The sequence below is a fragment of the Sardina pilchardus genome, chromosome 12, assembly GCF_963854185.1.
Source record: "Sardina pilchardus chromosome 12, fSarPil1.1, whole genome shotgun sequence".
Taxonomy (NCBI): Eukaryota; Metazoa; Chordata; class Actinopteri; order Clupeiformes; family Clupeidae; genus Sardina; species Sardina pilchardus.
Window position 1 is genome coordinate 30,011,543 of NC_085005.1, and position 22,159 is coordinate 30,033,701.

General features: G+C 47.0%; 2 protein-coding genes across 3 annotated transcripts; one reads left to right on the forward strand and one right to left on the reverse strand.

Annotated features, from left to right (window-relative positions):
- Positions 1-356: 356 nt before the first annotated feature.
- On the forward strand, positions 357-16,414 carry LOC134098099 (serine/threonine-protein phosphatase PP1-beta catalytic subunit-like). Its single transcript, XM_062551046.1, has 8 exons — positions 357-465; positions 5,124-5,255; positions 9,628-9,858; positions 10,732-10,836; positions 11,403-11,474; positions 12,889-13,040; positions 13,634-13,768; positions 13,937-16,414. The coding sequence occupies exons 1-8, from the start codon at positions 414-416 to the stop codon at positions 14,039-14,041; spliced, it is 984 nt and encodes a 327-aa protein (XP_062407030.1). The 5' UTR covers positions 357-413; the 3' UTR covers positions 14,042-16,414.
- Positions 16,415-16,514: 100 nt separating this feature from the next.
- Positions 16,515-21,865, reverse strand: bpnt1 (bisphosphate nucleotidase 1). 2 transcript variants are annotated; one of them, XM_062551044.1, is made up of 10 exons: positions 21,726-21,865; positions 20,678-20,799; positions 20,427-20,531; positions 20,215-20,322; positions 19,817-19,865; positions 19,106-19,186; positions 18,392-18,483; positions 17,534-17,731; positions 17,213-17,318; positions 16,515-16,939 (listed from the first exon to the last, which is right to left on the reverse strand). In XM_062551044.1, exons 2-10 carry the CDS (start codon positions 20,795-20,797, stop codon positions 16,794-16,796), a joined length of 1,005 nt encoding a protein of 334 aa, XP_062407028.1. In that variant the 5' UTR covers positions 20,798-20,799; positions 21,726-21,865; the 3' UTR covers positions 16,515-16,793. The 2 variants fall into 2 exon arrangements, with proteins under 2 accessions (XP_062407028.1, XP_062407029.1); XM_062551045.1 differs by lacking the exon at positions 19,106-19,186.
- Between the last annotated feature and the right edge of the window lie 294 nt (positions 21,866-22,159).

The following is a 22,159-nucleotide window of genomic DNA, read 5'->3' on the forward strand; positions in this document are numbered from 1 at the left end:
TTGTGCTAGTTAAAGCCTTCGAACTTGGTCTTAATTGTATAGGCTATTTATAGACTCCCCAGAACAATGAATTGAGGAAGCTAAGGAATGAAATCCAAACTGAATCCTTTGAAAGGGAAACTTGATAACTGTCCATGAAGACCTGTTTGTTAATTTTTTATAAGCTGTAATTTTCCCAGTTGAATACCCATGTTGATAGGCTGATGTGATAGGCTGTTTTCAAATGTAACAGACGCACACACACTAAAAATAGACATCTACGACTACTAAAAGTCTTGTATTGTACAATTTCAGAAATGTAGGCTAAAGAGACGCACCATGGAGGCGATTTACTGACGTCTGTCATTAAGTATCACTGTCGCCCTCTGGCTGTGAGCACGCGAATCGCAATTCTTCACAGTTCTTCTCAGAAGATGGCGGAGGGTGAGCTTAACGTTGACAGCATCATCTCCCGACTCTTGGAAGGTAATGTGCCTAGTATTAACAACGTTTGGCAATATTCTCTAAACTGATACTTTATTATGGTCTATATCGCCATAAAGAAATGACTTTTCCAGACAGTCAACGTTCTTAGACACGCAAGTAACGCTAGCTTGTCTGCCAGTTCTGTTTTTGTTAGCTAACGATAGATATGTTAAAAGTACAGTTTGTTAGCCTATGGCTGGCTAACTAGCTTTGTAGCTTCACAATATTTTGTTTTGCTGAAACAAGAAAACGTTTCATGACATACTTACAGCAAAATAGTGACACGTTTTCGACAAACTGTTTATAATATTTAGCTAATATTAGCTTGTACGTTATAGTAGGCTCCTGGCTACCCAGCCATCATGCTAGCTAGCTAACGTTATCGTTGTCGTCAAGCCAGAAGCTCTCCCTCTGCCTTTTTTTTTTGTCAGATGTTTTGGACTGCAATCAGGCAGTCGACTCGTAAGTTAACCCAAGCTTGCCTTAGATAGATAGCTGCTACAGTGGTTGTCATTTTGATCATGAGTTTGACACTGACCTGACGTATGTGTTAACACATTGTTTGGATGAACATTTGTCGTTCAATATCAAGAAATACCAAATTGTGAGTAGCTTCAGGTCGGTTCAGGAGCCGTAGCGGGAGCTTGGGAACACACCCCCACATAATCATTGGTAGCGATGTGTGCTGCAGGTTGCTGCTATGGTTTCTACCCGCGACTAGCCCAGCAATGTACGCTGTGATGGAGGCGGCCTTGCCCGCCACCAGTTCCTCCTGTCGTCGCACATTATTATTCTGTGCACGATCACCAACGTCTCGGTAAATAACATTGTCCCGTCCCGTCCATCACAAGAGCTATGGCTTCATTCTATTGGTAAAGGTGTTGTCTAAGCCTGTCAGCAGCTCCAAATATTATGGTTCCCCTTGTGAAGACAGCGAGCTCGCACATTGTGTTGACACACAATGACAACTCACTTAACAGTCGTGATCGTTTTTTAATCCATAACATTAATTCCGTGTTGCCCCGTAGCATATGATGATTTTAACCAGTGCGTGCTTTCGAAATACTTGTGCTATGTACCGCCCGGTCCCCCACTTTGAATACGTGTTAAAATAATAAGGTAAGGATGCTGGGGTTGGCATAGCAATATGAGGACAATAAATATGAAGGTTGTGTGTGTGGGAGCAAGAGAGATAATGATAGAATGAAAAGCAAGACAGACAATGAGAGACAGTGAATGGGAGACCACTCAAATCCACTTGCTTGTCTCTATAGTACACATGACTCTCTGTCCCACTTGGAACAAAATATAAGCACAGCAGTGGCGGCCACCTGCCACTAGCCCTCCCTCTCTCTCTCTCTCTCTCCCTCCCTCCCTCCCTCTCTCTCTCTATCCCTCCCTCCCTCTCTCTATACCCTGTCTTCCCCCACCTCTCTTTCCCTGTCCCTCCATACTCCCCGTTTCTCACTGTGTATTCCTGGCATGATATGTGAAGCATGAGAGCGTGCGTAGATGTGTGCGGGCAGGGGAGAGTGTCCTTGGGCAGGTTAAAGTGTTGACCTTTAGTGTGTGAGATGCACACATGTTGTTGTTACGGGAGACAGTCAGCCCTGGCAGGAGTGCAACGGTTCACTCCTTTATTTTAGGAGCCTGAGGTGTGTGTGTGTGTGTGTGTGTGTGTGTGTGAGACTGAGAAAGAGAGGTTGTCTGTGTGTGTGTGTGTGTGTGTGTGTGTGTCAGTGCCGGTGGCTATTTAAAAGGTACAGCGTTGGGAAATTGAGATCCTGGGCATTGGCAGGCCTAGTTATGGGTAACCTGCTGCACACTGGTGCTTTTAGCTGGCATGGATGAAATGCGAGTTACGTTCATGCCCGACAGCGATTGTTTTCGGTACCGATGACGGTACTTAGTGACCCCTCAGAGATCTATGTGAAAAATAGCCAGAATTCCCTTTAAGGTTCACATAGACATAGACAAGTCAGTGGTTGGCATCTTCATAAACACACAGCTGGGGACTTACAGATGCCTAAGGGTCAATGCCCCCTTTTCTCTTAGGGCAGGCAGGTAGAGAGAGTGATGAACTCGCTCTGGACCTCTGGGCCAGGTTGGTAGTTTGCTGTAAAACGTGTGCATTTATGCTCTAAGCAGGCCTGTGGTTGTCTGAACAGGTAGGGAATTTCAGAATTTGCATAATTTCTCACAGTGTGTTGACGGCTGAGTTACTCTCACGGTTGAGTTAGCTTGCATCATGATATTAATCGGATCTTATTGCGCTCTGGGCCACGTTGTCTACAGAGGACTTCCAGTGTTTCCCACAGAATTTAATTCTATTTGTGGTGGTAGTGTGCTTGTGCGCAAATTTTAAACAAGTATTTAGTATTGGTGTGTTTGGTTGTGGTGTGTTGGAAGTGATGTAGTATTTGCGTGTTGGCTGTTCGTTTGCGTGTTCACGGCTATTCGGAAGCCCAAGCCAGACCCAGTTCAGTGCTCTCAATTGTGTGTGTGGCACGCCGCCGCTCCGTGAATAGGGTCATCGGCCTGCTTTTGATGTGGCTGGCCTGATTGGAGAGGTGATGATGATGATGATGATGATGGTGATGATGAAGATGATGAGCGGGTCTGTCCGGCGCTTCAGGTGATCCTCCGATCCGCCTTCTCCGCGGCCCGACACGTGTTAGCGCTGCTCATTTTTGGAATGTAGGCTAACTGTCGTCAGCTGGCCCAGCGTTCCCCCGGATGCGAAGGAGGCCACCGCTGCTGCAGCGGTCGTCGTCGTCGTCGTCGTCGGCACGCAGAGGGGAGAGGGCTGGGTCCTGGAGCTCCTCCGGTCCGGTCCGGTCCGGTCTGGTCCAGTTGAGTCCAGTTTAACCTGATGACTGCTGAAGGAGGGAGGAGCAGTCGGGACAAGAGGGAAGAACTGCTCCACTCCCAGCAGGCACGGCCTGAAGACGCCAAACCTCAGAGTACTGATACTGACACTAGCAGTGATACACACACACACACACACACATATACACCTCAGAGTACTGATACTGACACTAGCAGTGATACAGACACACACACACACACATATACACACACATATACACCTCAGAGTACTGATACTGACACTAGCAGTGATACACACACACACACACACACACACACATATACACCTCAGAGTACTGATACTGACACTAGCAGTGATACACACACACACACACACACACACACATATACACCTCAGAGTACTGATACTGACACTAGCAGTGATACACACACACACACACACACACACACACATATACACCTCAGAGTACTGATACTGACACTAGCAGTGATACAGACACACACACACACATATACACACACGTATGCACACGCAAACATACACGTACACACACGCGAACACACATATACACACATACATAAACACCCGCACACACACACACACACACACACACACACACACACACACACACACACACACACACACTCGCTGTAGAGACCCATTGACTCTGTAAGGGCTCTGTTTGGAGTTGTTCTGTCTGTTGGGCTACTCCCTTCAGCAGCGTGGAATTCAGGACTGTCTGGCAACGAGTCGGTCTGGACATCTTCTAGTTTCTGTTTTTTTCGGGGGTACCGGGGTAGATGTTTTTGTTTTGCAGTAGTGTGTGCGTGTGTGCTAGAGGTGTTTGATATTGTGGTGTGTCATCTGAAGGCTCAAACCAGGGGCAAGCCATCTGTTTGAGTAGAGCTGTCACTTTTGTTTCTCTCTTTCTCTTTCTCACACACACACACACACACACACACACACACACACACACACACACACACACACCCAAGATGAGATTCCACAGCAGAGTGTTGCCAAGGCTTACAGCTCAGAGACAGAGACGAATATGGTGAGAGGGATTAACACCTCTCTCTCTCTCTCCCTTTCTGAACTCTCCTCTCCCTGAACTCTCTCTCCTCTCTCTCCACAAACATTATTTCTCTCTCTCTCTCCCCCTCTCTTCCTCCTTCTCTTGCCCTCTATCCCTGTACTCTCTCTCTCAATTCAATTCAAGTGAACTTTATTAGCAGGACACATATTTTTGCATTGCCAAAGCAGAACATTTAAACAAACATCTACAGTACATGACACATGATATGTGCATTCAAAATGTAAACGTGTGTGTATCTCTAGGTATAGAGATGTAGAGGTTATATTTATTTAAGCCTTGCCTTATGGCATTCAGTGACATATTTGGCAGCAAGACCTGCTGTCTATGCCTGCTGTCCAAGTAAGACTGCCATTATTTCTTGTTTGTCTGGATTACAGAACCCCGGGATTGTAAAATAGACTTGTACACCTGTCACAGTATGACTTCTGTATAGTTGTATATTTCTCACAGTGACGAAGAAAGTGCACCTCAGTCTCAACCTCACCTGTTGCACAGTGACACATTCTTTGCTCTCTTGGCAACCAGAATTTTCTTAGTCTGCCTTCTTCTATGGCTAGACTTTGGTCACTGAGTCTGTATTAGGTCAGGATCTGTCTCTGCTTTATATCTCACAGTAAAGTTCTCTCTCTCTCCCCCTCTCTCTCTCTCTCTCTCTCTCTCTCTCTCTCCCTCCCTCTCTCTCTCTATCCTTCTCTCTCTCCCTCTCTCTCTCTCTCTCTCTCTCTCTCTCAGTGCGAGGATGCAGGCCGGGGAAGATAGTGCAGATGACGGAGGCGGAGGTGCGTGGGCTCTGCATCAAGTCCCGCGAGATCTTCCTGAGCCAGCCCATCCTGCTGGAGCTTGAGGCTCCGCTCAAGATCTGCGGTGAGTGTGCAGACCCCAACACACACACACACACACACACACACACACACACACACACACACACGCACCACCAGCTCAAGATCTGTGCTGTGTGAAGTGTGCAGATCATCCCCCCCAACACACACACACACACACACACACACACACACACACACGCACGCACGCATCACCCGCTCAAGATCTGTGCTGTATGAAGTGTGCAGATCCCCCACCCCCCACACACACACACACACCACCGCTCAAAATCTGTGCTAAGTGTGCAGATCCCAACACACACACATGCACACACTTACCAGTCTGTCACACACATAAACACCTCCCACACATACAGTACGTAAAGACAAATAGCATACATGCACTATACATCAAAACGCCACCATATGTCACCATACAACTGTGCCACTATATATAGATACTCCTGCATATAGATACATACATTAATGCCCACACATCACTTTAGCCTACTTTTTGCTCACCGCCTACATGCCCATCAACAGGCAGTGTGTGAGCTGCAGTGTGCGTTCAGCATCCTTGTGTGAGGTCTGGCGGCGGCACTTTGAGGACTCACACGGTGTCACACCTGCAGGTTGTCGCTGGAGCAGCATACAGCTGTTTGCCAGCTGGCAGAAGTCCTGGCACTCTTCAAACTTACTCTGGCCTCAAACTGACCCCACTAGTGGAGTGTTGTGTGTGTGTGTGTGTGTGTGTGTGTGTGTGTGTGTGTGTGTGTGTGTGTGTGTGTGTGTGTGTGTGTGTGTGTGAGTGTGAGTGTGAGTGTGTTGTGTAAAATGTATTTTATGATCTCTATTACGCTTATGGGCCATAATTATCTTAACGATTATCCTCCTGAACATGATGTCTAGAACAAGCCATTTTATTGCGACCCCCAACACACACACACACACACACACACACACACACACACACACATAGTCTATCTCCCCTCTCTGTCTCACGGTTTCTGTCGGTCAGCCTGACTTCTCGCCTCCCCTGTCAGGTTTATTGGCAATTAAAATTACCAAGTGTAAAATTCCACTGATGTACTTGGTTGTCAGCAGCTCCCATTAAACTAAATTGGCATTCTCCAGAAGCGTCCAAGTGCTGATGTGCACTGCTGTCTCGGCCCCTCTGCGGCTCCATAAACAACATGGCCAGGAGCCTGCTACTGCTACTGCTACTGCTACTGCTACTGCGGCTGCTACTTCACCTGGCAGCCCAGCTAGCACTGTGTCTGGGGGCATGTGTGCCTTGTGTGGGATAGTATAGTGCCTTCTGTGTGATAGTATGTGTGTCTTATTTGTGATTTTACGTGTGTGGGTGGTGGTGGTGTGTTACTGTGTGTGTGTGTTTGTGCTTGTGTATGTTTGTCTTATTTGTGATTTTTTTTGGGGTGCATGTACAGTATGTTTGTGACTGTGTGTATGAATGCAAGAGTGTCTTGTACGTGGCTGTGTGAGTGAGTGTGTGGGTGTGAGTGTGTGGGAGCCTGCCTTCCTTCCTGCCTGCCTGTGAGCGAGTGATGGGCTGCCTGGCTATAGAGCCTGCCTGCCTGCCCTTGAAACAGCTGGCTGTGGGCTTAAAAGCTGCCGCGTTCTGCGTCTGTGGGTGGGAGCAGGAACCCGGAGCAGCACGCCAGAGACCAGCGATCAGAGCACATCTCTTTTAGCAGGCTAGCACAGATCTGTTTTAGCAGGCTAGCATAGATCTCTTTTAGCAGGTTAGCACCCATCTCTTTTAGCAGGCTAGCACACATCTCTTATAGCAGGCTAGCACACATCTCTTTTAACGGGCTAGCACAGATCTCTTTTAGCAGGTTAGCACACATCTCTTTTAGCGGGCTAGCACACGTCTCTTTTAGCGGGCTAGCACAGATCTCTTTTAGCGGGCTAGCACAGATCTCTTTTAGCAGGCTAGCAGACATCTCTTTTAGCACGCTAGCACACATATATTTAAGCAGTGATCAGAACAGATATCTTTTAGCAGGCTAGCACAGATCTCCTTTAGCAGGCTAGCACAGATCCCTTTTAGCAGGCTAGCTAGTAGCTACACATCTCTTTTAGCAGGCTAGCTGTTCTCATTGAATGCTGCTGCGCTGTTGTCAGCCTCCTGTCAAAGTGAGTCTAGAAAATTAGGACATTGAACTGTCACACAAATTCTCTGACATGTGGGAGGATAAATGACATCATTCGCCTGCTGTTTAGCTTTCACGTGACGGGCCACTCCTGCTGGAGAACAAGCGCATTCTCATTAGTGTGGTGGTTCAGCCGAGTTCTCCTCGTCGGTGCTATGCAGTCGGCTCGTCCTTGGTGCTGTGTGGGGGGTCAGTGATTAGTCCAGCTCTGACAGGCCTCTCCCTTCACCCCGTCCTCCCAGAGTTCTGTGCAGACTCATACTCATGGAGGGGAGGGGAGGAGGACGATGGTGTGAGTAAGTGGTTGTGTGTGTGTGTGTGTGTGTGTGTGTGTGCGCGGGGGATGCCTGGTGTGTGTAAGTATGTGTGCGGGTGGAGTACTGGTGTGTGTGAGTGTGCATGTGGGAAGTGATTGTGTGTGTGTATGTGGCGGGGGAGTGGCTGCTGAGTGTTAGTGTGTGTGGGTAGAGCACTGGTGTGGGTGAGTGTGGGGTGGGGATGGGGGGGGGTGCCTGGTGTGTGTAAGTGTGTGTGTGTGGGTGGAGTGCTGGTGTGTGTGGGGATGGGGGGGGGGGTACCTGGTGTGTGTACGTGTGTGTGTGGGTGGAGTGCTGGTGTGTGTGGGGATGGGGATGGGGGGGTGTGTGTAGGGCAAAAAGTGGAACACTGGGATATAAATGGCCTCCCCGCCCCCAAGAGAGTCTGTAGAACAAGACCCTCATCAGAGCCGCAAGGACGGCAATCAGACATCAGTGCACGCTCCCTTCTCTTAATCTCCCTCTCTCACCTGCTGCCTCTCTTTCCCTCTCTCCTGCCTCTCTCTCTCCCTCTCTCTCTCTAGTGCACGCTCCCTTCTCTTAATCTCCCTCTCTCACCTGCTGCCTCTCTCTTTCCCTCTCTCCTGCCTCTCTCTCTCCCTCTCTCTCTCTAGTGCACGCTCCCTTCTCTTAATCTCCCTCTCTCACCTGCTGCCTCTCTCTTTCCCTCTCTCCTGCCTCTCTCTCTCCCTCTCTCTCTCTAGTGCACGCTCCCTTCTCTTAATCTCCCTCTCTCACCTGCTGCCTCTCTCTTTCCCTCTCACCTGCCTCTCTCTCTCCCTCTCTCTCTCCCTCTCTCTCTCTCACCTACCTCTCTCACGTTCTCTCTCTCTCTCTCCCTCACATACTCCCTCCCTCTCTCTCTCCCTCTCTCACTCACATACTCTCTCGCTCACATACTCCCTCCCTATCTCTCACCTGCCTCTTTCTCCTCTCTCTCTCCCTCTCTCTCTCCCTCTCTCTCTCTCACCTACCTCTCTCACGTTCTCTCTCTCTCTCTCCCTCACATACTCCCTCCCTCTCTCTCTCCCTCTCTCACTCACATACTCTCTCGCTCACATACTCCCTCCCTATCTCTCACCTGCCTCTTTCTCCTCTCTCTCTCCGTCTCTCTCTCCCTCCCTCCCTCACATTCTCTCTCGCTCACATACTCCCTCCCTATCTCTCACCTGCCTCTTTCTCCTCTCTCTCCCTCTCTCACTCACATACTCTCTCGCTCACATACTCCCTCCCTATCTCTCACCTGCCTCTTTCTCCTCTCTCTCTCCGTCTCTCTCTCCCTCCCTCCCTCACATTCTCTCTCGCTCACATACTCCCTCCCTATCTCTCACCTGCCTCTTTCTCCTCTCTCTCTCTCTCTTGCTACCCCTTTCTCTCTCAAATTCAAATTCAAATTCAAAGGAGCTTTATTAGCATGACTGTTTGGGCACAGTGTTGCCAAAGCTAGTGTTACAGATAACACAGTAGAATCACAGGGGCTCAGAATGCACCAACATCACACAAAACATCAAGACACATATTACATGAATCAAATCTCTCATCCCCTCTGTCCACCCTCTGGACTAATTCTTCCTATTCAATCATGCCAAATAATGGCATATTTGTACAGTACTCACTGTGTGTTTTTGCTATATTCTCTTTTGTCTGTTATCGCTCTCTCTCCCTCTCTCTCTCTCTCTCTCTCTCAAATTCAAATTCAAAGGTAGCTTTATTGGCATGACTCATTAAAGCAGTGTTGCCAAAGCAGACATACAGTTTAACAATACAAACAGATACAATATCTGTTTGGAAACAATCAACACATACAAAATTAAGAAAAAAAAAAGAAAAAGAAACTTACTAAATACTACTATATGGTTTATTCTCTCTCTCTCTCTCTCTCTCAATCTAATTCTGTATTCTCTCTCTCCTTCTCCCTGTGCAGGGGACATCCATGGGCAGTACACAGACCTTCTGCGGCTCTTTGAGTACGGCGGCTTCCCGCCCGAGGCCAACTACCTGTTCCTGGGCGACTACGTGGACCGAGGGAAGCAGTCGCTGGAGACCATCTGCCTGCTGCTGGCCTACAAGATCAAGTACCCCGAGAACTTCTTCCTGCTGCGCGGCAACCACGAGTGCGCCTCCATCAACCGCATATACGGCTTCTACGACGAGTGTGAGTGTGTACACACGTGCACGTGCACACACACCAGGGTTCATGCGTTTTTTTAAAAAACCTGCTGGAAAAGTTATGGAATTTGAAAATGCCAATTTCCAGGCCTGGAAAGGTTTTGGAAAACGAAAAACACCCCAAAAGTTTCAGGGAAATTTGTGAAAAAATCATGGAAAAGTCATGGAAGAGTCATGGAAATTCTCTGGTGGAAATGTGTATGAACCCTGACACACACACACACACACACACACACACACACACACACACACACACACACACACACACACACCCTCTCATCATGGCAGAGCCAGCGAAAAGACCAAAAAAATGGTTATGAAATATGCACCCCAAAGCTGTAGGGGGAACTCTGTGGAGAAAAATGTGACAACAAAAGTGAGAATTTGGCGGCAAAATTACTAGTTCTGATTCTTCTTAAAGGGATTGGATGTTCCAAACATTTTATCTCTTTAGAGCATCGAACAATACATATGAAAGTAAAAGGAAATATTGTTGATCATGTCTTGAATGATATATTGCAGTTCTATGAAGAATCCTACCCCCTTTGCTGACTGGAATAGACAATGATTCAGAGACCGTGAAGTGATGTAGTGAGACATCACTTAGCAACTTATCACAACCAGTCTCATCACTACTGCAGTATTACTGGAGGGGGGGAGCGCAATATATCTTTGCCTAGACAAGACATATCATTTGAATCTTAGGAACACACACACACACACATATACTCATGTACTTCTCAGCGAGGCTTTTCGCACACACACACACACACACACACACACACACACACATACATAAAAAAATACTTCTGTAAACCATACCATGTGTTTTTGCTTTATCCCAAATCCTGATATGCAGGCAAGCGCAGGTTCAATATCAAGCTGTGGAAGACCTTCACAGACTGCTTCAACTGCTTGCCCATAGCTGCCATCATCGACGAGAAGATCTTCTGCTGTCATGGAGGTGAGTGTTTAGTCTGGCTGGCTATCTGCCAGGCCATCTGCCCGGCGTCTATCAGCCCGTCTATCAGCCCTGGCTGGCAGTCGGCCCACTCGCTCAACTGTCTGTCTTCCCAGTCGCTTGTCCGATCTGTGGTCTCATCTGTGTGTTTGTGTTCCTATCTGTGTGTGGAATGTTGTCTGTGGGGCCATCTGCGTGGCTGTGTGCACGTCTGCCTCTCCGTGTGTGTGTGTGTGTGTGTGTGTGTGTGTGTGTGTGTGTGTGTGTGTGTGTGTGTGTGTGTGTGTGTGTGTGTGTGTGTGTGTGTGTGTGTGTGTGTGTGTGTGTGTGTGTGTGTGTGTGTGTGTGTGTGTGTGTGTGTGTGTGTGTGTGTGTGTGTGTGTGTTCGCATGCTCCTCTCTCCCATCATGGGTCTGACCCCACTGCCCCCGATTCTCCACAGGGCTTCTCTGGTTGTGTATGCTTATGTGTGTGTGTGTACATGCTTCTCTTCCCTTCTCCCGTGTGTGTGTGTTTGTGTGCTCCTCGCTCCCGCCTGATGGTGTGACCCCACTGTCCTCTCTCTGCAGGCCTCTCTCCTGACCTCCAGTCCATGGAGCAGATCCGTCGCATCATGAGGCCTACAGATGTACCAGACACAGGTACACTACTACACACACACACACACACAATGTACCAGACACAGGTACACTACTACACACACACATAACCCCATAAACATGATGTACCAGACACAGGTACCACTACACACACACATACACATGATGTACCAGACACAGGTACACCACTACACACACACACATGATGTACCAGACACAGGTACACCACTACACACACACACACACAATGTACCAGACACAGGTACACCACTACACACACACACACACACACACACACATGATGTACCAGACACAGGTACACCACTACACACACACACACACACACATGATGTACCAGACACAGGTACACCACTACACATACACACACACACACACACACACACACACACACACACATCATGTACCAGACACAGGTACACCACTACACACACACACACACACACACACACACAATGTACCAGACACAGGTACACCACTACACACACACACACACACACACACACACACACACACACACATGATGTACCAGACACAGGTACACCACTACACACACTCACACACATGATGTACCAGACACAGGTACACCACTACACACACACACACACACACATGATGTACCAGACACAGGTACACCACTACACACACACACACACACACACATGATGTACCAGACACAGGTACACCACTACACACACACACACACACACACACATGATGTACCAGACACAGGTACACCACTACACACACACACACACACACATGATGTACCAGATACAGGTACACCACTACACACACACACACACACACACACATGATGTACCGGACACAGGTACACCACTACACACACACACACACACACACACATGATGTACCGGACACAGGTACACCACTGCACACACACACACACATGATGTACCAGACACAGGTACACCACTACACACACACATAACCCCATAAACATGATGTACCAGACATGGGTACCACTGCACACACACAAACATGATGTACCAGACACAGGTACACCACTACACACACACACACACACACACACACACACACATGATGTACCAGACACAGGTACACCACTACACACACACATCACTACACACACACATGATGTACCAGACACAGGTACACCACTACACACACACATAACCCCATAATAAGCATGATGTACCAGACACAGGTACACCACTGCACACACATAAAAACCCCATAAATTATGTTTTATATTTTCATGATTTATATTTTCATCTGTTTGTTGTTGAAGCGCTGTGTAAATGTGATGTGTAATTGTTGTTGCTCTTTTTCATTCTTCTCCCTCTCTTTGCTGGGAGCTTGAACACACTAGTAGTAAAGATAGTGTATGTGCTGATATCATGAACTGTTTTGGGTGGTACTTTAATATTGTGTGTGTGTGCGTGCGCGTCGTCAGGGCTGCTGTGCGATCTGCTGTGGTCAGACCCGGACAAGGACGTGCAGGGCTGGGGCGAAAACGACCGCGGCGTCTCCTTCACCTTCGGGGCCGACGTCGTCAGCAAGTTCCTCAACCGCCACGACCTGGACCTCATCTGCAGAGCGCACCAGGTATGTCGTCTCTCATCTGCAGAGCGCACCAGGTATGTCGTCTCTCATCTGCAGAGCGCACCAGGTATGTCGTCTCTCATCTGCAGAGCGCACCAGGTATGTCGTCTCTCATCTGCAGAGCACACCAGGTATGTCGTCTCTGTACCAAACGCAAGACAAAAAGGAGCAATGGCCACACTTTAGTCATGAACTTAATCAAGGACGTCAAAACACCCTGAACTCAACTGTGCATATTGCTACAATGGAGATTTTTAGATAGGGTTGTTTTACCCATAATTTTAATGTCTTATATTTCTTTTACCCACTTTCAATTGTTTTACGATTTTTATCTCTATTGCTTTGGTGGGGGGGATAACACGGATAATCAGTGATGATGATGGGAAGTAGTTGTGATGAGATGCACCCTGTGTCCTCTGATTCTGATGGATTTGAGCGTCCGTTGTGAGCGGCTCAGCTGAGGTGGAGTTGAAGATGCTCACTCAGGCCATTACTGTGATTAGTGGCCTCCAGTCGGAGCACTGATGGCACAGAGTCAAGATTAATGGGTCGCGCTTGTGTTTGTTTGTTTGTTTGTTGTTTTTTGTTTGTGTCAGGTGGTGGAGGATGGATATGAGTTCTTTGCCAAGCGACAGCTGGTGACTCTGTTCTCGGCTCCCAACTACTGCGGGGAGTTTGACAACGCCGGAGGGATGATGAGTGTGGACGAGTCGCTCATGTGCTCTTTCCAGGTATCTCCCTCTCTCTCTCACACACACACACACACACACACGTGCACATGAACACAGTTTATCAACCCAGTCACTTACGTGAACAAGTAGGCCTTTGTCTGCACTCAACCTGTATTTCTTTCTTTCATTGCATCTCTCTCTCTCTCTCTCTCCTCTCCTCCTTCTCAGATTTTGAAGCCTTCGGAGAAGAAAGCAAAGTATCAGTACGGGGGTGTGAACTCAGGTCGGCCAGTTACCCCCCCACGCACGGCTCAGGCCCCCAAGAAGAGGTGAGCGCCTGGGCCGTCCAACAGCTACCCGCCCCCCAGGCCCCCACCTTAATACCCCCATCTGCCCCAGGGGCACCACAGCTCCACTGCACCTACCAACCACCACCCACCCCACCCCATCCCACCCCACCCCATCTCCTCTCTTTCTCTCTTTCTCTCCTTCTGTCTCGCTGAGGGGAGTGCATACTGCCCCCTCCACACACACACACACACACACACACACACATTCAAACACAAACACATATTACACACACAGTCGCACACACGTATGCACACACACACCTCACTCAGACTCACACACACACTCCACATCACTTTCTTATGTACATATAAAAGCGAGAAATTTGCTGTGACTAATGTTGCTGTTCCTTTGCTTGTTTGTTGGTCATTTTTAAGGGATCCATAGAAAGTGACTGGTTTTTGCCATAAGATGTGTCGTGCTCTGCCCTCTATGGTTACAAGGTGCAGCAATATCAGATAAAATCGTTTGTTTGTGTGTGCGTGAGACTATGCTTGTGCACATGGGGATGATGGTGTGTTTGTGTGTGTACGTGGAAAGGATACTTTCCTGCCTTCAATTGAAGAAAATATTTGAAAGACAGTGTGTGTGTGTGTGTGCGTGTGTGTGTGTGCATGCGTGTGTGTGTGTGCGTGTGTGTGCGTGTGGGTGGGTGTGTGTGTGTGTGAATGCCTGTGTGAATGTGGCAGGATAAGAGGGAGGGGTAGGGGCTCTGGTGAGGATGGTTCAGAGTCCTTGACTGTATTTAAAATGTCACTTCCTTCCAAATGGATATTCCTCTTTCCTCCCCATTCGGAAAGCGGCAAGAACCCCCCTCACCTCAGCCAGCGGGTACATCTCCGTATTAGCCCCATCCGTGTTCTATCTCTCATTGGCCGTGGGCTCTTTAAGCCCCGGCCTTTAAGGTACCCCCCCCAAAACCCCCCTCCCGGTCCCTGCAGACCCCCCCACCCGCCCCCCCAGACTCAAGAATGTTATCTCTCCTCCAGAGATGTGTTACCATTCAACTCCCGAGAGGACGAAAAAGAACCAAGTGTACATATATACCAAACCACTCATGAGAACCATAACCATTCACCCTTAACAACAGCTAAACAAAACTAAAGAAAACGAACAAAACATACAAAAAAAAAAGAGAGAAAAGAACGTAGTTGTGTCACTCATTGTACGTGTGTCGTTTTGATTTAAGCCTGTGAGTTCACACTGGCAAGAGAGATTCCAGGGCGGAACCTGTGGAAGGGTGTTGACACAAGTGCACAGGTCAGTCAGACAGCAGCTGACCCCCCCTGCTGGCCACCGCAGGCTGTTCCCTCCCGGCGCTCCTCTCTAGCTGGGGAGGGGAGCGTTCAGGGCTTGCTCCTGTGCCCGTGTCAGGCTGTCAGGCTGAACGCACTGTGGAGTCCAAGGCTGAAGATGATTTGTGACACCAGAATCACTCAAATGTTGACATCAGGAGCCACGGTACTCGGCTTCCTGATGTCGTGTTATTGGGCTTCAATGAATTGAGAGAGTGCTGTTGCATTCTCACAAAACAGATTGGCACTTGTTTCCCCTCCGTTTCCCTCAGAGTTAAAGAGTTCGCTATGTGGAGAGCCTCCCATCAGTTGAAATGGGCGTACATGTGCGCTCACATGGAATGAGCTAAGATGGGGGGTGTATGCTCGAGGTTGCCGTAAGGGCCGTCAGTGTTCACGCAGCACAGTCCTGCCACCTAGTGGCTCCTATTGAGTCTGCTGGCATTTAGAGGGGATCATCAAAATGTTTAATGTGGACCAAGTTTATGAGGAAAAGCAATGTGACCAGTCAGCTTTGATGTTGAGACATCAATTTATGAAATTCTGTTCGACGCAGTGATCAACATCAAACTTTAATTCATTTTTAATACTTCCTCAGACCTCCACTTCCACTAAAGGAAATACAAAGACCATAGAGTATTCATATCGTTGATGATGGACATCAACTGTTAGACTAGAACCAAAAGTGACTGTACTCGTCTTTGTGAGCTGGTTTGAGGTGCACGGCCCAGGTGTAGATACGGAAAGGGATATGACTGTTACTGGGTCAGATGTTGTGGTCAGCAGGTCCTCTTCAGCCTTCGGTCTCCGTCAATCCTTCGGTCTCCACGCACATTTGTGCCCGTGAAAAAGGAAGCATCGTCCGTCTCGTAAGGTCTTTTTCAGGCTTTAAATTTAGATTTTGCCGTATGCCTTGTTTTACTCTATTAAACCTAACACTTCCTGGTCAGGAAATGTAAAAGTGTTTTAAATGACAAAAAATTGAGAAAAAAAAGTCAGTTTTGAAATTTGTACCAGTTTGTTTCAGACTCTTTGAGTGGAATAAATGGAACTGTGCGGTCAATTCCGTCTCGTGTCTTTTGTACAGGCGGGGATCATTCTGATTTTTCTGGGGGGGGGGATACTCTTATTCAACAGCGTCCAAAGAAAGTGAGACTCCAGAATTTAGAATATAACTTTGGTCCTTTAATGATATACAAAATGTGAGCTATGGCAAAGATGAGTGGGATTCATTAGTCAATTAATCACTGTGAGCAACATTATCACACAGCAAACATTCCATCAGCTGCCTCATGTAGGTCAAAATCACTGTTGATATGAAGGTGCAGTATAAAAATCGGACAAAAAGGTAGTGTGTCATTACATTTAAGATGTAGCTTTATCCTTCACCAAGAAGACCAGTGATGGAGTTTAAAACTACATGTCCCAGAATGCCTTCCTCTTCAAGACAGTGCCTGTTTGACAGACTGTGGTACCCTGCTGACGTAGTATTCGTGGTTCCTCAGAGTGGCCAACACACCAGCTGAGTTCATGTGCTTGACGTTGGCATCATAGCAGTATGCATTCCCATGCATGTCAGTCAGTTTGCCTGGGGAAAGGACAGACAGCCATTATAAATGATCTGCACATAAACAATAGCAGTGTTCACACTGTATATTTAATACTTGGCCATGCATTTTTTCTTAATAATTTATTAATCAACACTTTCAGCATACTGTATGATGACTACTGTACACAAGAAATCCCTGTATTTCAGAAAATCACTCAGAACATCACATTCAAAAATGCCTTTTCAATATCACAAACTGCACACTCTGAAAGTCAGAGTGTCATAAATGCCAGAACCAGGAAGGAAGCTTACCCCCCACTGCCTGCAGGATGGCTTCAGGTCCGCAGGTATCCCACTTCTTACAGCCTGGGCTGGCAAACACGTAGGCAGAGGCTTTCCCTTCCACAAGCTGGACAATCTATTGAGACAAACGGTGAACCACACACAACCCCACACGTTGGTATGTATTTATCTTAGTTCTGATCTCATTCTAGTTTGATAAATGGCTTCCTTAGAGTATGCAGAGTGAATAAAGAATTCCACTAGTTTTTGTCTACTTGGGTGCAATCGGCTCAACTGCTTGGAGGGGTGAGAAGCTGAGATTGGAATCTGAAATTTCAGCTGTGCACCCACCTTGTTTCCTGCCCCTCCCACTTTGATGACGCTGTGCGGCTCCATGGCTGCCACGCAGTCAGTCACCAGCTTGTTGCTGTGGGAACGCGTGGTGGTGACGATTCGCTGGCCATCTGGAACCTCCTGCAGCTGGAAGCCGAACGCTCCCAGACCCAGGACCCCCCACATCGTCCTGCCCAAGTCCGCTCCAGAACCCAGCTAAGGGGATAGAACAAAGGTTAGAACCCAGCTAAGGGGATAGAGAACAGAGGTTAGAACCCAGCTAAGGGCACAGAACAGAGCTGAGAACCCAGCTAAGGGCACAGACCAGAGGTTAGAACCCAGCTAAGGGCACAGAGAACAGGTGAGAACCCAGCTAAAAGAGAAGAGGTGAGTTTAACCACCAGAATTAAGAAAAGATGAGGTCCAGTCCACGTCAGTTATTCCAGACAACCAAGGCCCTTGTGAAAGTGGTGGTTTATCTGACCCGTTGTTTTTTTTTTTTTTTTTGCTCTTACAGATAAAACTACTTAAAGGTGCTCTAAGCGATGTTGGGTAACAGCACGTTCACACAAAACAGAACAGAGAGCTAGCTTGCTACTCCCTCTCCCGTGCAGTTGAAACTCTTGCAAACATGCATCTTGTCAGTGATTGGCTGGAACAGTTTATGTTTTTATGGTCCAAGCTGGACTAAGTTGTTTTTGTTGTTGCCATTTTTGGAGCCTTTGCTGTCCACAGAGACTGTTTTTTACAGTGTATTCAGGCCAAGGGCACAGGCAGGCAGGCAGTGGATAGTGAGGTAATGTTTGTGACAGAAAATGTTTTAGCTTCACTGCGTAACATCGCTTGGAGTATCTGGAGTACCATGAAATCTCATACCTGGTAGTTGAAGAAGGGTTGGTTGATGACTCCTGCTATGGCTTTGCCACCATACGCGACTCCAATCAATACTGTAACATGGTCGAGCAGCCCTGGATCGAAAACATCAACATAATCTATTCACACAAGGCTGTGTAATAATCCGTATCCTCCCTGTACCCCAAAAAGCACCACCCACAGTTAGTAGGTATACTACAGTAGCTTAAGCTGGCCTTGCATAGTACGATGTTGGTCTGTTTTCACAGTTGGCAACTAAATTTCTAAAGTTGGACAAAAATCATGGGAGTTGCACTGGATTGTGGCACACTCCCATCAACTAGATTGTTTAAGGTGCCAACCTTAGCAGTTTTAAGCCAGTCGGTCAGTCTTTTTCTAATTTTGCCGTTCCGACAATATCAAACATGTTTGACATTATCGCAAGTCTTTGCAAAATCAAAGTCTGTGACTAGTTTATAACTTAAAACTCTATGACTTGCCTTTAGATGTGAGAGGGTCTGAGACTGTAGTCTTTCAAAAATCTTTTTTCAAATCTTTGCAAAATCACACAGTGTAAGGCCGGCTTAAGCAATATGCCTCAACAGTCATCAAAACAAGCGCTAGCTGGTTCAAAGCTAAGTGACTTCCCTCACGTAAGTGTCTCTGATTTCCTGATCTCTCTGCACCTGAATCATCCCAGTAACACCCCACTGCCCCACCCTTCCATCCTGAGCCTACGGAGTGCGGTGGCCAACAGCTGACGCTCGGAGCCTGAGTGGACCTTCTGCCTGTGAGTGGGGCTGAACAGTAAACTCGCGGCTACAGCAAGAAAAACAGCACAGGAAGAACGAGGAAGAAAATGAAGAAAGAAATAAAGCAGGTGAGAGATGGAGAGAGCAGAAAGAAGGGAGGGAGGGAGGGAGGGAGACAGCGTGGAAGCAAATGGTTACAATACGCAGAGGGGTTTAAGTGAAAGTAAGGCAGCTATAAATAAACCATCACCATGAACCCACACCACCACAGCTTTAAAGCCCAATGATAACAGGGCCACCTTTTTTTATCTTATTTATTTAACTTTTATTTAACCAGGTTAGAATCCCACTGAGATTAAAAACCTCTTGGCAGGCAGCAGCAATCTTAAAACACATAGTTTCTAACACTTACAGACATACAACACAGAGAAGTTTTCCCAAGGTCTGTATGGTGCATACTGGTCCATAACTGTTACAGGTCAGTGGGTGCATTTAAATCTGAACATAACTGTCATAGGTCGGTGGGGTTATTTAATGAACACCAGAGATTAATAAAAGCATTGATACGGAAATAGACCAAGACACTACAGAGCAAGTGTGCTCAATCAGATGCTGAAAGTCAGCTAATTTGAGATTTGAACTGAAATGGATGCAAGCTGCATGAGAAAGATTACTGACAGATGTCAAGATATCTTACCTTCTGTGTATTCCTTCGTGCCGTCCAGTGGATCAACCCACACGACAAGCTTTCAACAGGCAAACGCACACAAAAACACTGATCAACCAAACTGAACAACCAATAATCTCCACAAGTGCTCTAAGTAAGCCATGTCAACAGTGGGTGTACAATAATACACAGTTAGGGGGTGTACAGTTATTTCTCACACTGAAATATATAAGGTTAATGCTTGGAGTGTCAGCTGTAGGAACATGTATAAAGTAATACTTTTGTTGACTACTTCCTCAGGTGTGGACGTACAAACATATTCCTCAGCCAAACCCTCTAATGCTGTGCTTCCCACTGTAATGTCTCTAATGCTGATATGTCTGTGCTCCCAGTGTAATGTCTAAGAGAGTGGACTTTGTCCTCCTCACCTCCTCCTCCTTCAGACCGCTGTACTCTGGTGGGCAGGGCTTCAGCAAGACCTCCTCCGCTTGTCTTGTGTCAATCAGGTCCTCCTCGACTGTCTCTGCCGGCAGGTCCTGCAGTTCGGTTAGGTGAACAGCAAGGTCACACACACACCTGAGTTAGACAGGTCAATTTAATACATCTTCGAGTTGAGAAATGAGGACACTGAAACTGATACCTCTTCTCCAATGATAGTGAGCTTTGGGAAACTGCGGGACAGTGAAGCGCAGATGCTCTGTTGGACCAGCCTATCGGCTGCAGTCTGCAGATCATTGGCTCCTGTCTGCAGAGAAAGGGTCATTCATCAGCCCGACCTTCTCAATGAATAAAATATTTGTAGTTTGATTGTAAAACAGACATTAATCCCACATATGTAGTTTGATTGTGAAACAGGCAGTAATCCCACATCTATGTACTTTTCTTTCCCACCTTTTCAACTATGCCCAGGTCTCCGCTCTGCATCACTCTCCTTGCGATGGCTCCAGATTTCTCGGCCACTGAGTAGGCCGAGGCCATTAGCCGCATGAGTAGTGCAGGACTGTTTGACATGGCTAAAACAAATACATTATGTAGTGTGACGCATATGCATTAGTAAGGGAAAGGTCTCCAGGTATGCTTAGTCACCATTACATTTCACCTGTTGCACAACCACACACCTGACTCCGCCACTATAGGCATTTCGCATTGTATGTCTCTCAACAGGCCATTAATAAAACACCCACTTACTTACTCTTAACCACATCATTGGCTACACTTGTACCCGCAGACGTGCAAGCTGCCATTCAGTAAAAAATATGCCCATTATTACTACAACAGTAAATGATACACGCTAGTAACAAACCCCTACAAAGAAACCGCTAATAACAAAGTTGTAATAACATCTCATAGCCTAAAGTTAGGTATGCCTGTGCTATTAGATAAATCGTTACTTGACTGACGTGAAATTAATGTAACGTTACCAAACTCCAGCCTAGCAACGTAGCTAACCAAAGTAGCTAACCAAGGTAGCTAACGTTAGTTCCTGTTGACTGTTCAGTAACGTTATTGATGTTAACATAAATGACCATTAGGTTAACATATATTGGGAAGGCGTAGTTGGGCCCGGCTAATTTGATATGTTCGTTACCTAGCATTAACCTAAAGATGTATTGATCTACGATAGCAGCTACCGTTTCACGTTATTGTTTTGTCTCCACTCAGAATGGATTTTCCATGTCCATAAGGTGGTAACGTAGATGATTGCATTACAACTTAAAACAAACCCTGTGTTTTCATGCTGTTGAAACATGTCGTTGACGTTCAATGTGTTCAATTTGCTTCACATTACTAATGTTAGCCAGCTAAGGTGAGTTCGGCTGTCTCTAGGTAACTGCAGCCTACATGAAGAAGCAGATTCCTACTAGTAAATACGGCCTAACTTATTAAAACAGGTAATAAATAACAACAACAAATCAATATGTAGCCTACGTTAACTTACCTGCTTCGATCAGTATGCCCTCACTGTCACTAGTCTAGCAAGCGACTCAGCAGCAGCACCAGTGTGTCCTTGCGCGTGCACTCACTCACGCAAACGCTGGTCCTGCAACGTGCCTGTAATGTGGATACTGTAGCCTAGCCCTAGTACACTCAAATGTGAAGTATTATGAGTTTGATGCATGCAATGCAAAGGCCCTTTTCTATAGGTTACTGACATTGAAAGTTTGCTTCTTTGCAGAGAATATTCAAGCAGGGCTTCTTCGTATCTTGATCAGTTACTGTTCTGTTGTTCAATTGTTATGCAGTTGAGGGTGAGTTCAGTTGATTTATATTTGAGGAAGTTGGTGATTGCTTGTTATTTCATCAGTTATTGTGTTGCAAAGCAGCCAGGCTATATCCGCTTTGGTGCACGCTACCTGTCCATCCAGTGAAGTG

Coding starts and splice junctions, on each gene's coding strand:
- LOC134098099 (XM_062551046.1), top strand. CDS start 414: ATGGCGGAGGGTGAGCTTAACGTTGACAGCATCATCTCCCGACTCTTG. Junction 10,837..11,402: donor GATCTTCTGCTGTCATGGAG/GTGAGTGTTTAG, acceptor CTCTCTCTGCAG/GCCTCTCTCCTGACCTCCAG. Junction 13,769..13,936: donor CGCTCATGTGCTCTTTCCAG/GTATCTCCCTCT, acceptor CCTCCTTCTCAG/ATTTTGAAGCCTTCGGAGAA.
- bpnt1 (XM_062551044.1), bottom strand. CDS start 20,797: ATGTCAAACAGTCCTGCACTACTCATGCGGCTAATGGCCTCGGCCTAC. Junction 20,532..20,677: donor ACCTGGGCATAGTTGAAAAG/GTGGGAAAGAAA, acceptor CTTTCTCTGCAG/ACAGGAGCCAATGATCTGCA. Junction 17,732..18,391: donor AACCCTTCTTCAACTACCAG/GTATGAGATTTC, acceptor CTATCCCCTTAG/CTGGGTTCTGGAGCGGACTT.